Raw genomic sequence first — 16,367 nt, 5'->3', positions numbered from 1 at the left:
GGCTAGTATCCAAAATCTATAAAGAACTCACCAAACTCCACACCTGAAAAGCAAATAATCCAGTGAAGAAATGGGCAGAAAACATGAATAGACACTTCTCTAAAGAAGACATCCGGATGGCCAACAGGCACATGAAAAGATGCTCAACGTCACTCCTCAGGGAAATACAAATCAAAACCACACTCAGATATCACTTCACGCCAGTCAGAGTGGCTAAAATGAACAAATCAGGAGACTATAGATGCTGGCAAGGATGTGGAGAAACAGGAACCCTCTTGCACTACTGGTGGGAATGCAAACTGGTGCAGCCGCTCTGGAAAACAGTATGGAGGTTCCTCAAAAAGAAGTTTAAAATATAGGAACAATTTTCACTGTAACTATGTCAAATTCTTTTTTTATTCTCCCTTAATGTGGGAAAATTAGTGATATTATTTTAAAAACAACATTATAGTAACATTGCTAACAAGGTATAGAGACAAAATTTCAACTTAAGTCTGGATTCTCCAAAGCCTGTACTCATTCCGATTGTCTTTCTTGATATGTAATATTGAGCAAAAATAAACAAACCAGGGTGCCCAGGTGGCTTAGCTGGTTAAGTGTCCGACTCTTTTTTTTTTTTAATGTTTACTTATTTTTGAACGAGAGAGAGACAGAGTGTGAGTGGGTGAAAGGCAGAGAGAGAGGGAGACACAGAATCTGAAGTAGGCTGCAGGATCTGAGCTGTCAGCACACAGCCTGACACGGGTCTTGAACCCACGAACTGTTAGACCATGACCTGAGCTGAAGTTGGACGCTTAACCAACTGAGCCACCTAGGCGCCCCAAGTGTCTGACTCTTGATCTTGGCCCAGGTCATGATCTCAAGGTTTGTGAGATCGAGCCCCACATCCAGCTCTGCACTGATAGTGTGGAGCCTGCTTGGTATTCTCTTCTCTCTCCCTCTCTTTCTGTCCCTTCCCTGTGCACACCTGTGTGTTCTCTCTTCCTCTCAAAATAATAAATTTGAAAAAAAAGAAAAAGAAATAAACCAATTTGAAAATAGCTATGTCTCTAAGTCTCAACATACCTTGACTCATGTCAGATGGGCCTGCTTGCCTTTCCCTAAAAGTATTCTTTGCTCACTGCAACCTATCTTACCATTTCTCTCTGCTGCTCAATTCCTACCTATCTTTTGAGGCCCAGCTCAAACATGCAGTGGCATGAAGCCTTCTATGGCCCTATTAGTCAGAAGGGACCTGTTTCTCCCCTATTTAGGGCAGCAATTCTGACAGGCTAGCATTAGATCTGGTGTGTACATATGTGACACCTTCTCAATGCAGAAGAGTTAACATAGCAAGGCTGAAACTGCTATTAGAAAGGTATGCTTGCAAGGCTGGCCTTTGGTTCTTGAAGAGTTCCTAACAGTTAAGGGTGGCTCACTGGCCTAGACTGTTTTTGTGAGCAATACAGTTTATGCTGAACTTCTGCTTCCCTTCTGGGAATTTTATACATGGTAAGGAGAGGGTGCCTATATGACAGCTACCTATAAACATTGGGTGCTGGGTCTCTAATGGGCTTCCTGGGGCCAACTCAGATATTACTACATCTTCACTGCTGGAAGAGTGTGCTCTGTGTGATCACTCCATGTGAGGGAGAAAGCATAAACAGGCCTGCACATGGATTCCTCCAGGCTCTGCCTGTGTCCTTCTCCCTTATGATCCAGCAGTGTATCCTTAGTATGTCACTGTAATAAATCTCAGCTATGAATACAGCTGTATGCTGAATCCCAAAAGTCCTCCTAATGAGTGACCACTAGGGATTATCCTAGGGATCTCTAACACATCTTTTAAGTCCAGTGTTCTGGTCTATAAAGTAGCAGGGACAGTAATTGCCTACATCTCTGCACCCCTCAAAGAATCAAGCATAGAGGCTTACAGTTTATAGAGACTTACTAAATAAAAATAAACTTTACCACTTAAAATCTTCTTGAATTCTAGTGTCTTTGTGCTTATAAGGACAGCACAATTAAAATACCAAGGTATGGGGCGCCTGGGTGGCGCAGTCGGTTAAGCGTCCGACTTCAGCCAGGTCACGATCTCGCGGTCCGTGAGTTCGAGCCCCGCGTCGGGCTCTGGGCTGATGGCTCAGAGCCCGGAGCCTGTTTCCGATTCTGTGTCTCCCTCTCTCTCTGCCCCTCCCCCGTTCATGCTCTGTCTCTCTCTGTCCCAAAAATAAATAAACGTTGAAAAAAAAAATTTAAAATACCAAGGTAGCTGTGAGAAAAATGGGAAATAAAGGGGTAGTTCCCCCCCAGAAGGCTCCAATCTGTACATACACAGCTTTTTCCTGCTTTAAAGGCTCTCAAGAGCTTCATAGCAATAAATGAATATTATAAATGTGCTGCTGGCACCACAGGGCTCTGATGACATCTTAGCTTCATGGAATCTCTCTGCTGTCCTGTCACCCAGGCAAAGCTGATAGAGAATCCTGCTACTTGAGGTCCCAGGGAAGGCTGCCTGGCAGCCTAGCAAAAGCAGAGCCTCTGTAGTGGGAAGAATCTTTGTAGGGGAACTGACCTTTATTTGCCCTTCCCATCTTTCACAAGCCCAACTAAAGCATATAAAGAACACAGATGTTTGGACTCAAGAGCAAAACTTAAACACGTACAATAAAGATGGTAATTGTGAATATTTACTGAGATTTACTATCTCCCAGGGCCTTGTTCTAGGCACTGTAATTAGGGAGACACTACTATTTTTTTTTCAAACAAAAGGTCTCCCATATTTATTACTGAACCAAACTACTGGTGCAAAAGCATAGTGACAGAGAAAAATCATCTTCTAATAAAACATGTCCATTGTTCAAGTAGTGGTGATGTTTACATAGTATATGATATGAGCAAGTGGACTTCATGCAGCATAAATATGTGTGCCACCTCATATGTGATTCCTTATAGACCCAGCTTGGTGGTTACGCAATGTCTCCTCTTGGAGTTGTACCTGATTTTATTACCAGTTTTCATCCATATCCACTGGGGAATGTGATGATTCTGCTTTGGTTTCTTGGCCAGGAATCTCTTGATCCTGAAATTCTTGTGAGAAGATACAGCAAGGAACAGTCAACCACACATACTATGATGGTGCAGAAAAGGCAAGACACTACTATTTTATAGTTGAGGAAATGAAAGCACAGAGGAGTTAAGTAATCTTAGCTTATCTGGCAGCAATAACCATGATAAAGTAGGTAGGGTCTGCTCTGTCAGGAGTGTGAGTTCAGAGAGTTTAAGACAAGGGCAAGGACAAACCTTAGAGGTTAAGCTCAGGAATCCTGATGAGTCCTGACTTATAGGTATGAGGCTGGAGCATCTCAGGCAGAACTGGGATTGGGAATGAACCATGGGTAGGTTGAATTATCCTCAGGGGAAGCAGGATAAAGCCACAGACTGGTCATGGCTGACCACACCCTGGTCAGAAATAGAGTGTGCAGCCAGAGCAGACAGGTGGAATGAGGTGGATGCCAAAGCATAGGTACTAAGATAGCACAGGGACCATTCCCAGAGTGGGCTCTTTAGGCCTTAAAGGGGAGTCTTCAGAACTTGGGATCAGACAGCTTTCAGAAGCTCCGTGTACCTTCAGAAGCAGAATGTAAAGGGGATATGCATATTGTCTGTGTGCACATGCGATCTTCTGAGAACAGAGTACCAAAGGGTTCTGTACTCCTTCTCCCTGGCTTACTTCTGCGTCTTCATTCATCCATACATCTTGTAAGCCCAGGTTAGATGCCAGGATGCTCTTCTGGGCAGTGGGACGCTGCCTGCAAGATGATTCCTCCATTTCCTCCATAGCCACACTTCTTTTGCTTTTAGCCTACACAAATGCCTTTAACTAATTAGGATAAACTAAGCTAACTGTTATTCTGAAGCTATCCATAGGGTACTCAGCCTTATCAGTTTAAGCCTAAATATATAACCCACAAATTTCTTAATGGAAGTAAAAAGATGTTTCAGTGCAAAAATTCAAGGCAAACCAAGAAGTAAAACAACTTACATTTCAGGGTTTCTGAAGCAGATAAATGTTTTATTTTGATCTCAGTAAGTTTTTTTTCCTCAGCTTTTCTCTTAAACCTAGGCTCCTGATGCACTTCCGGTGATATGACATTCTGGCATCAAGAATCTGTACCTCAGGGGATTGCTGATAGAGAAATCTGCCTATTGTTTTTAGAAGGTACAGTGAGTAGTCACCAAGTACAGACCCCTTGGCTGCTGGAATCCATGACGATGACCATTAGGTCTCCTTAAAAGTTTCTTATTTCTGGGGCGCCTGGGTGGCGCAGTCGGTTAAGTGTCCGACTTCAGCCAGGTCACGATCTCGCAGTCCGTGAGTTCGAGCCCCGCGTCGGGCTCTGGGCTGATGGCTCAGAGCCTGGAGCCTGTTTCCGATTCTGTGTCTCCCTCTCTCTCTGCCCCTCCCCCGTTCATGCTCTGTCTCTCTCTGTCGCAAAAATAAATAAACGTTGAAAAAAAAATTTATAAAAAAAAAAAAGTTTCTTATTTCTATCTTATGGTTATCCTGCAATCTGCTTGGCTATTCTCTTATGAATGCCTGTGGCAGTATGGTGTAATGGAAATAAAGTAGGGGGCAGACCAGGACTCGAATCCTGGACTGGATACTAGCAAAGTGTTCACATTTAGAGTGGATGTAGGGACTGAATTAGGTGACACTATAAAGCTCCTGGCATAGGGCTTGACACATCACATGCACTCAAGGAGTGTTCACTCCTGTCCCTTTCTATCCCTCCTTTCCCACAGAGACTGATCCAAACATTAATATTTCTCCCTAAGCCTCATTAGAAAATAAAAATCACTGGATATGGTTGTCTTCAAAATTTATCAGAGCCTAATCCAACTTATTTGTGATTCCAGGCATTTCCATCCCTTCTCCCCAGTCCCTGTAGGACCATGCCTCATCACACTATCTCTTCTATCTTCATGTTCCCTTCTAAAAGTCCCCTCAGCTCTGCTACTCTTTTCTACCAAACTTCTTCAAAGAGTATCCTCATTCCTGCCTCTACGTTTCTGCACTGACCATTCACTCCTCAACTGTGAGTTAGTTTCTTCTTATCCAATGGTTAAAACACATCATTTAATGATAGCACCACAACCCAAAACCTCTGGGATGCAGCAAAGGCGGTCATAAGAGGAAAGTATTTGGCAATCCAGGCCTTCCTAAAGAAGGAAGAAAGATCTCAGATACACAAGCTAACCTTACACCTTAAGGAGCTAGAAAAAGAACAGCAAATAAAACCCAAAACCAGCAGAAGACAGGAAATAATAAAGATTAGAGCAGAAATTAATGCTATTGAAACCAAAAAAAAAAAAAAAACAGTAAAACAGATCAATGAAGCCAGAAGATGGTTCTTTGAAAGAATTAACAAAAACTGATAAACCACTAGCCAGTCTGATCAAGAAGAAAAAGGAAAGGTCCCAAATAAGTAAAATCAAGAATTGAAGAGGAGAAATCACAACCAACACAACAGAAATAAAAACAATAATAAGAGAATATTATGAGCAATTATATGCCAACAAAATGGGCAATCTGGAAGAAATGGACAAATTCGTAGAAACATATACACTACCAAAACTGAAACAGGAAGAAATAGAAAATTTGAACAGATCCATAACCAGTAAGGAAATCGAATTAGTAATAAAAAATCTGCCAAAAAACAAGAGTCCAGGGCGAGATGGGTGTCCAGGGGAATTCTACCAAACATTTAAGGAAGAGTTAACACCTATTCTCTTGAAGCTGTTCCAAAAAATAGAAATGGAAGGAAAACTTCCAAACTCTTTCCATGAAGCCAGCATTACCCTGATTCCAAAACCAGACACAGACCCCACTTAAAAAGAGACCTATAGACCAATTTCCCTGATGAACATGGATGCAAAAATCCTCAATAAGATATTAGCCAACTGGATCCAACAATACATTAAAAAAAATTATTCACCATGACCAAGTGGGATTTATACCTGGGATTCAGGGCTGGTTCAATATCCGCAAAACAATTAACGTGATTCATCACATCAATAAAAGAAAGGACAAGAACCATATGATCTCAATAAATGCAGAGAAAGCATTTGACAAAATACAGCATCCTTTCTTGATAAAAACCCTCAAGAAAGTAGGGATAGAAGGATCATACCTCGAGATCATAAAAGCCATATATGAACGACCCAACTCTAATATCATCCTCAATGGGGAAAAACTGAGAGCTTTCCCCCTAAGGTCAGGACTGAGACAGGGATGTCCACTCTCACCACTGTTATTCAACTAAGTATTGGAAGCCTTAGCCTCTGCATTCAGACAACACAAAGAAATAAAAGGCATCCAAATCGGCCAGGAGCAGGTTAAACTTTCACTCTTCTCAGATGACATGATACTCTATATGGAAAACCCAAAAGATTCCACCAAAAAACTGCTAGAACTGATTCATGAATTCAGCAAAGTTGCAGGATATAAAATCAATGCACAGAAATCGGTTGCATTCCTATACACCAACAATGAAGCGACAGAAAGAGAAATCAAGGAATCGATCCCATTTACAGTTGCACAAAAAAACATAAAATACCTAGGAATAAATCTAACCAAAGAGGTGAAAAATCTATACACTGAAAACTATAGAAAGCTGATGAAAGAAATTGAAGAAGACACAAAGAAATGGAAAAAGATTCCATGTTCCTGGATAGGAAGAACAAATATTGTTAAAATGTCGATACTACCCAAAGCAATCTACATATTCAACACGATCCCTAACAAAATAACACCAGCATTCTTCACAGAGCTAGAACAAACAATCCTAAAATTTGTATGGAACCAGAAAAGACCCCAAATAGCCAAAGCAATCTCGAAAAAGAAAACCAAAGCAGGAGGCATCACAATCCCAGACTTCAAGCTATACTACAAAGCTGTAAGCATCAAGGCAGTATGGTGTTGGCACAAGAACAGACACTCAGATCAATGGAACAGAATGGAGAACCCAGAAATGGACCCACAAACGTATGGCCAACTCATCTTTGACAAAGCAGGAAAGACTATCCAATGGAATAAAGACAGTCTCTTCAGCAAGTGGTGCTGGGAACACTGGTCAGCGACATGCAGAAGAATGAACCTGGCCCACTTTCTTACACCATACACAAAAATAAACTCAAAATGGATGAAAGACCTCAATGTAAGACGAGAAGCCATCAAAATCCTCGAGGAGAAAGCAGGCAAAAACCTCTTTGATCTTGCCTGCAGCAATTTCTTACTCAACACGTCTCCAGAGGCAAGGGAAACAAGCAAAAACGAACTACTGGGACCTCATCAAAATAAAAAGCTTCTGCACAGCGAAGGAAACAATCAGCAAAACTAAAAGGCAACCCACAGAATGGGAAAAGACATTTGCAAAGGACATATCAGATAAAGGGTCAGTATCCAAAATCTACAAAGAACTTATCAAACTCAACACCCAAAAACAAATAATCCAGTGAAGAAATGTGCACAAGACGTGAATAAACACTTCTTCAGAGAAGACATCCAGATGGCTAACCAACACATGAAAAAATGTTCAACATCACTCATCATCAGGGAAATAAAAATCAAAACCACAATGAGATACTACCTGACACCTGTCAGAATGGCTAACATTAACAACTCAGGCAACAACAGATGTTGGCGAGGATGTGGAGAAAGAGGATCTCTTTTGCAATGTTGGTGGGAATGCAAGCTGGTGCAGCCACTCTGGAAAACAGTATGGAGGTTCCTCAAAAAACTAAAAATAGAACTACCCGACGACCCAGCAATTGCACTACTAGGCATTTATCCACGGGATACATGAGTGCTGTTTCGAAGGGACACATGCACCCCCATGTTTATAGCAGCACTATCAACAATAGCCAAAGTATGGAAAGAGCCCAAATGTCCATCAATGGATGCATGGATAAAGAAGATGTGGTATATATATACAACGGGGTATTACTCAGCAATCAAAAAGAATGAAATCTTGCCATTTGCAACTACGTGGATGGAACTGGAGGGTATTATGCTAAGTGAAATTAGTCAGAGAGAGACAAAAACCATATGACTTCACTCATATGAGGACTTTAAGAGACAAAACAGATGAACATAAGGGAAGGGAAACAAAAATAATATGAAAACAAGGAGGGGGACAAAACAAAAGAGACTCATAAATATGGAGAACAAACTGAGGGTTGCTGGAGGGATTATGGGAGGGCAGATGGGCTAAATGGGTAAGGGGCAGGCATTAAGGAATCTACTGAAATCATTGCTTCACTATATACTAACTAATTTGGATGTAAATTTTAAAAAATAAAAAATAAAGTTAAATAAAAAAAAATAAACCACATCATTTAAAACCTCCCTAGATGATCTTCAAATTCAGTGGTTGTCATTGTGTCTCAATGTGATTTTTCTATCCACTGACTCCCAACCCTGCTCTTTGGTCATAAATTCCCACTTTTCCTTGATGTAATTGTAGTTGAGCCCAACCTTCTCCTCTACAACAAAATCCTATTGCGGTGGTCCTTAAACCCATCACAATATCCTGAAGAAAGTCTGCCTTACTGTCTTTAACAAATGTCTCATTTTTTTTTTCCCTTCAACAAAGACCTTAGTGGTGATCAATGGATATCCCAACCTGGGCCCTGAAATCTCTGGCACTTTCTACTGGCTTTCTACTGGCTCTAAAGATTGTGATCTGCAGTAGCTGTATTTAAGAAGACTACAGCAGCTATTTAAATGATCTGTTGGACCAGGATGGAACAGTGGATCCTTTGAGAACTGTCTTCCATTGACTAGCAACTGGTGGGAATGAGCAGTCCAAGGTGTGCAGCCAAGTACATGCTGGGATAGGAGTGGGAGTGGCTAACCTGCCTGAATCACTCTACCTGTGGCTTTGGCCTTGAGGCAGGAGTAGAAATGGGGCAAAGGAGAGAATGCCTTTATTTGAATTAATCTAGATTCTACACAAAGTCATTTTTGCAACTGTAGACTTGATGCTGGAAGTCCATCTTCAGAGTTTAAAACAAGTCATTAGTTCATTTAATAACTGTTACCAGTTCACTGCAGGCTCTGTAACATTTTTGTTTGCACATATAATCCTCTAAAAAAGAAGTGAGGGAGGAATTAGCATGTGTATATCGACTTTTATATTTACCCATATATTTACCATTTCCAGTGCTCTTCAATCATTCCTGAAAATCTGGGTTTCCCTCTAATTCTTTCTTTTAGCCTGGAGAACCAGTTAGCTGCCGTTAGCATATTTTGAAATACAATTCTACTGGTGACAGATTCTCTTACTTTTCTTTTATTTGAAAATATCTTCATTTCATCTTTATTCTTGAAATTTTTTTCACCAGATATATAATTCTGTGTTTGGCTTTCAACACTTTTTTCTTTTTTAATTTATTTTTATTTTATTGTTTAATAAAATTAATTGTCAAATTGGTTTCCATACAACACCCAGTGTTCGTCCCAGCAGGTGCCCTCGTCAATACCCATCACCCACCCTCCCCTCCCTCCACCCCCCATCAACCCTCAGTTTGTTCTCAGTTTTTAAGAGTCTCTTATGTTTTGCCTCCCTCCCTCTCTAATCTCTTTTTTTTTCTTCCCTTCCCCCATGGTCTTCTGTTAAGTTTCTCAGGATCCACATAAGAGTGAAAACATATGGTATCTTTCTCTGTATGACTTATTTCACTTAGCGTAACACTCTCCAGTTCCATCCATGTTGTGACAAAAGGCCAGATTTCATTCTTTCTCATCGCCAAGTAGTATTCCATTGTATATATAAATCACAATTTCTTTATCCATTCATCATTTGATGGACATTTAGACTCTTTCCATAATTTGGCTATTGTTGAAAGTGCTGCTATAAACATTGGGGTCCAAGTGCCCCTATGCATCAGCACTCCTGTATCCCTTGGGTAAATTCCTAGCAGTGCTATTGCTGAGTCATAGGGTAGGTCTATTTTTAATTTTTTGAGGAACCTCCATGCTGTTTTCCAGAGCGGCTGCACCAGTTTGCATTCCCACCAATAGTGCAAGAGGGTTCCCGTTTCTCCACGTCCTTACCAGCATCTATAGTCTCCTGATTTGTTCATTTTAGCCACTCTGACTGGCGTGAGGTGATATCTGAGTATGGTTTTGATTTGTATTTCCCTGAGGAGGAGTGACGTTGAGCATCTTTTCATGTGCCTGTTGGCCATCCGGATGTCTTCTTTAGAGAAGTGTCTATTCATGTTTTCTGCCCAATTATTCATTGGATTATTTGCTTTTCAGGTGTGGAGTTTGGTGAGCTCTTTATAGATTTTGGATACTAGCCCTTTGTCTGATATGTCATTTGCAAATATCTTTTCCCATTTCGTCGGTTGCCTTTTAGTTTTGTTGACTGTTTCCTTTGCAGTGCAGAAGCTTTTTATCTTCATGAGGTCCCAATAGTTCATTTTTGCTCTTAATTCCCTTGCCTTTCGAGATGTGTCGAGCAAGAAATTGCTGCTGCTGAGGTCAGAGAAGTTTTTTCCTGCTTCTTCCTCTAGGGTTTTGATGGTTTCCTGTCTCACATTCAGGTCCTTCATCCATTTTGGGTTTATTTTTGTGAATGGTGTAAGAAAGTGGTCTAGTTTCATTCTTCTGCATGTTGCTGTCCAGCTCTCCCAGCACCATTTGTTAAAGAGACTGTCTTTTTTCCACTGGATGTTCTTTCCTGCTTTGTCAAAGATTAGTTGGCCATACTTTTGTGGGTCTAATACTGGGGTTTCTATTCTATTCCATTGGTCTACGTGTCTGTTTTTGTGTCAATACCATGCTGTCTTGATGATTACAGCTTTGTAGTAGAGGTTGAAGTCTGGGATTTTGATGCCTACTGCTTTGGTCTTCTTCAAAATTACTTTGGCTATTCAGGGTCTTTTGTGGTTCCAAACAAATTTTAGGATTGCTTGTTCTAGCTTCGAGAAGAATGCTGGTGCAATTTTGATTGGGATTGCATTGAATGTATAGATAGCTTTGGGTACTATTGACATTTTAACAATATTGATTCTTCCAATCCATGAGCACGGAATGTTTTCCATTTCTTTATATCTTCTTCCATTTCCTTCATAAGCTTTCTATAGTTTCCAGCAGACAGATCTTTTACATCTTTGGTTAGGTTTATTCCTAGGTATTTTATGCTTCTTGGTGCAACTGTGAATGGGATCAGTTTCTTTATTTGTCTTTCTGTTGCTTCATTGTTAGTGTATAAGAATGTAACTGATTTCTGTACATTGATTTTGTATCCTGCGACTTTGCTGAATTCATGTATCAGTTCTAGTAGACTTTTGGTGGAGTCTGTTGGGTTTTCCATGTATAATATCATGTCATCTGCAGAAAGTGAAAGCTTGACTTCATCTTTGCCAATTTTGATGCCTTTGATTTCCTTTTGTTGTCTGATTGCTGATGCTAGCACTTCCAACACTATGTTAAACAACAGCAGTGAGAGTGGACATCTCTGTCGTGTTCCTGATCTCAGGGAGAAAGCTCTCAGTTTTTTCCCATTGAAGATGATAGTAGCTGTGGGCTTTTCATAAATGGCTTTTGTGATGTTTGAGTATATTCCTTCTATCCCGACTTTCTTGAGGGTTTTTATTAAGAAAGATGCTGAATTTTGTCAAATGCTTTTTCTGCATCGATTGCCAGGATCATACGGTTCTTATCTTTTGTTTTATTAATGTGATGTATCACACTGATTGATTTGTGAATGTTGAACCAGCCCTGCAGCCCAGGAATGAATCCCACTTGATAATGGTGTATAATTCTTTTTATATGCTGTTGAATTCGACTTGCTAGTATCTTATTGAGAGTTTTTGCATCCATATTCATCAGGGATATTGGCCTGCAGTTCTCTTTTTTTGCTCTATCTCTGGTTTAGGAATCAAAGTAATGCTGGCTTCTTAGAATGAGTCTGGAAGTTTTCCTTCCCTTTCTATTTTTTGGAATAGCTTGAAAAGGATAGGTATTATCTCTGCTTTAAATGTCTGGTAGAATTCCCCAGGGAAGCCATCTGGTCCTGGACTCTTATTTGTTGGGAGATTTTTGATAACTGATTCCATTTCTTCACTGGTTATGGGTCTGTTCAAGTTTTCTATTTATTCCTGTTTGAGTTTTGGAAGTGTGTGGGTGCTTAGGAATTTGTCCGTTTCTTCCAGGTTTTCCAGTTTGTTGGCTTATAATTTTTCATAGTATTCCCTGATAACTGCTTGTATCTCTGAGGGATTGGTTGTAATAATTCCATTTCATTCATGATTTTATCCTTTTGGGTCCTCTCCCTCTTCTTTTTGAGAAGCTTGGCTAGAGGTTTATCAATTTTGTTTATTTTTTCAAAAAAACCAACTCTCGGTTTCATTGATCTGCTCTACAGTTTTTTTAGATTCTATATTGTTTATTTCTGCTCTGACCTTTATTATTTCTCTTCTTCTGCTGGGTTTGGGGTGTCTTTGCTGTTCTGCTTCTATTTCCTTTAGGTGTGCTGTTAGATTTTGTATTTGGGATTTTTCTTGTTTCTTGAGATAGGCCTGGATTGCAATGTATTTTCCTCTCAGGACTGCCTTCGCTACATCCCAAAGCATTTGGATTGTTGTATTTTCATTTACATTTGTTTCCATATATTTTTAAATTTCTTCTCTAATTGCCCGGTTGACCTATTCATTCTTTAGTAGGGTGTTCTTTAACCTCCATGCTTTTGGAGGTTTTCCAGACTTTTTCCTGTGGCTGATTTCAAGTTTCATAGCATTGTGGTCTGAAAGTATGCATGGTATGATCTCAATTCTTGTATACTTATGAAGGGCTGATTTGTGACCCAGTGTCTGATCTATCTTGGAGAATGTTGCATGTGCCCTCGAGAAGAAAGTATATTCTGTTGCTTTGGGATGCAGCGTTCTAGATATATCTGTCAAGTCCATCTGATTCAATGTATCATTGTTTCTTTATTGATCCTGTGTCTAGATGATCTGTCCATTGTTGTAAGTGGAGTATTAAAGTCCCTTGCAATTACCACATTCTTATCAATAATATTGGTTATATTTGGATTGTTTTATATATTCGGGGGCTCCCATATTTGGCACATAGACATTTATAATTGTTAACTCTTCGTGATGGATAGACCCTGTAATTATTATATAATGCCCTTCTTCATCTCTTGTTACAGCCTTTAATTTAAAGTCTAGTTTGTCTGATATAAGTATGGCTACTTCAGCTTTCTTTTGACTTCCAGTAGCATGATAGATAGTTCTCCATCTCCTCACTTTCAATCTGAAGGTGTCCTCAGGTCTAAAATGAGTCTCTTGTAGACAGCAAATAGATGGGTCTTGTTTTTCTATCCATTCTGATACTCTATGTCTTTTGGTTGGTGCATTTAATCCATTTACATTCAGTGTTATTATAGAAAGATTGGGTTTAGAGTCATTGTGATGTCTATAGGTTTCATGCTTGTAGTGATGTCTCTGGTACTTTGTGGTCCTTGCAACATTTCACTCACAGAATCCCCCTTAGGATCTCTCATAGGGCTGGTTTAGTGGTGATGAAATCCTTCAGTGTTTGTTTGTTTGGGAAGACCTTTATCTCTCCTTCTATTCTAAATGACAGACTTGCTGGATAAAGGATTCTCAGCTGCATATTTTTTCTGTTCATCACATTGAAGATTTCCTGCCATTCCTTTCTGGCCTGCCAGGTTTCAGTAGATATATCTGTCACTAGTCTTATTGGCCTCCCTTTATATGTCAGAGTGTGTTTATCCCTAGCTGCTTTCAGAATTTTCTCTTTATCCTTGTATTTTGCCAGTTTCACACTGATATGTTGGGCAGAAGATCATACCGAGTTATGTCTGAAGGGAGTTCTCTGTGCCTCTTGCATTTCAATGCCTTTTTCCTTCCCCAGATCAGGGAAGTTCTCAGGTATGATTTGTTCAAGTACACCTTCAGCACCTTGCTCTCTCTCTTCCTCCTCTGGAATCCCTATTATACGGATATTGTTGTGTTTCATTGCATCACTTAGTTCTATAATTCTCCCCCACATACTCCTGGATTTTTTTTATCTCTCTTTTTCTCAGCTTCCTCTTTTTCCATAATTTTATCTTCCAATTCACCTATTCTCTCCTCTGCCTCTTCAATCCGAGCTGTGGTCACCTCCATTTTATTTTGCAACTCATTTATAGCATTTTGAAGCTCCTCATGACCATTTCTTAGTCCCTTGATCTCTGTAGCAATAGATTCTCTGCTGTCCTCTATACCTTTTTCAAGCCCAGCGATGAATTTTATGACTATTATTTTAAATTCATGTTCTGTTATATTGCTTAAATCGTTTTTGATCAATTTGTTAGCTGTCGCTACTTCCTAGAGTTTCTTTGGAGGAGAATTCTTCCGTTTCATCATTTTGGATAGTCCCTGGAGCGGTGTGCAACTGCAGGGCACTTCCTTTGTGCTGTCTGGAGTAACTTGTGTTGATGGGGGGGGGGGGCTGCAGTCAAACCGGAGGTCTGCCCCCAGCCCACCACTGGGACCACAGTCAGACTGGTGTGTACCTTATTTTCCCCTCTCCCAGGGGCAGGACTTACTGTGGAGCGGTGTGGCCCATCTGGGCTACTTGCAGACTTCCAGGCTTGTGGTAGTGCTTCTATGGGATCTGGTGTATTAGCCGGGGTGGATCTGCAAGGTCCACAGGGGCAGGAGGGGCAGGTTTAGCTCGCTTTGTTGTCAGTGGTCCCCTGCAGGAGGGGCCCTGCAGCACTGGGAGGGAGGCAGGCAGACCTGTTGGAGGGACGGATCCACAGAAGCACAGTGTTGGGTGTTTTCGCAGTGCAAGCAAGTTTGGTGACAGAAACTGGTTCCCTTTGGGATTTTGGCTTGGGGATGGGTGAGGGAGATGACGCTGGCCAGTGCCTTTGTTCCCTGCTGAGCTGAGCTCTGTCTTCTGGGGCTCAACAACTCTCCCTCCCGGTGTCCTCTCGCCCTCCCGCTCTCTGAGCAGAGCTGTTGTCTTATAACATTCCAGATGTTAAGTCCTGCTGGCTGTCAGAACTCACGCAGTCCGGCCCCTCCGCTTTTGCAAACCAGACTCGGGGGCTCTGCCTTGCCGGGCGGGCTGCCCCTCCACTGCCCCAGCTCCCTCCTGCCAGTCCCTGTAGCATGCACCACCTCTCCACCCTTCCTACCCTCTTCCATGGGCCTCTTGTCTATGCTTGGCTCGGGAGAGTCCGTTTTGCTAGTCTTCTGGTGGTTTTCTGGGTTATTTAGGCAAATGTGGGTGGAATCTAAGTGATCAGTAGGATGCGGTAAGCCCAGTGTCCTCCTATGCTGCCATCTTCTCTCATCACTTCTAAGTTCTTTCCTTCAACACTGTAAAGATGTTTTCTACTGTCTTCTGGTCGCTATAGTTTCTGATAAAAAGCCCATGATCACTTGAATTGTTGTTACCCTGTATGCAATGTGTCATTTTTACTAGCTGCTTTTAAGATTTTCCTTTGTATTGGTTTTAAGTAGTTAGACAATGATGTGTCATATTTATCCTGTTTTGTGTTTGATGGGTTTCTTGAATCTGTAAATTTATGTCTTTCGCAAAATTTTTGAAGTTATTTGCCGTTATTTCTTCAAATGTTTTTTCGGACCCATTCTTCTTCCTGTTTCCTTATGAAATTCCAGTATGAGTCTTTTTTGGAATTGTCACCATAAGGTTTTGTTGTTTATTTTGCTTTGTTTCAATATTTTTTTCTCTTTAGACTGGATAATTCATATTGGTCTTTATATTCACTGATTCGCATCTCATGGTTCAATTAACCTCATCCAGAGATATTTTCATGTCATCTCATGGTTCAATTAACCTCATCCAGATGTATTTTTTATCAGATATTCTTAATATAGATATATTTTTCAGTTCTAAAATCTCCATTTGGTTATTTTTTTTAATTTGAATTCAAGTTAGTTAACATACAGTGTAGTATTGGTTTCACGAGAATTTACTTACATGTAACACCCAGTGCTCATCCCGACAAGTGCCCTCCTAAATGCACATCAACCATTTAGCCCTCTCCCCCATGCAACTCCCTCCAGAAACCCTCAGTTTGTTCTCTAAGAGTCTTATGGTTTGCCTCCCTCTCTGTTTTTATCTTGTTTTTCCTTCCCTTCTGCTATGTTCATCTGTTGTGTTTCTTAAATTCCACATATGAGTGAAATCTTAGGGTATTTATCTTTCTCTGACTTGTTTCGCTTAGCACAGTACACTCTAGTTCCATCCCATCCACGTTGTCGCAAATGGCAAGATTTCATTCTTCTTGATTGTGGAGTAATATTCCATTACGTATGTATATATGCACGTA

The 16,367-nt window shown here is 40.7% G+C and overlaps 2 protein-coding genes across 2 annotated transcripts in view; both read right to left on the bottom strand.

Annotated features, from left to right (window-relative positions):
- The window catches only part of DOCK3 (dedicator of cytokinesis 3), a 539,924-nt gene that overhangs the window by 148,900 nt on the left and 374,657 nt on the right, over window positions 1–16,367 (bottom strand). The window lies entirely within an intron of this gene.
- On the bottom strand, window positions 2,929–3,820 carry LOC124524991 (60S ribosomal protein L39-like). Its single transcript, XM_047097441.1, has 2 exons — window positions 3,680–3,820; window positions 2,929–3,090 (listed from the first exon to the last, which is right to left on the bottom strand). The coding sequence occupies exons 1-2, from the start codon at window positions 3,818–3,820 to the stop codon at window positions 2,929–2,931; spliced, it is 303 nt and encodes a 100-aa protein (XP_046953397.1).

Source organism: Lynx rufus, unplaced genomic scaffold (genome assembly GCF_022079265.1).
Source record: "Lynx rufus isolate CCGP_SWC_20201006 ecotype Redwood Valley unplaced genomic scaffold, mLynRuf1.p SCAF_4, whole genome shotgun sequence".
NCBI lineage: Eukaryota > Metazoa > Chordata > Mammalia > Carnivora > Felidae > Lynx > Lynx rufus.
The sequence above is the reverse complement of the archived record's forward strand: the minus strand, read 5'-3'. Positions and strand labels throughout refer to the sequence as shown.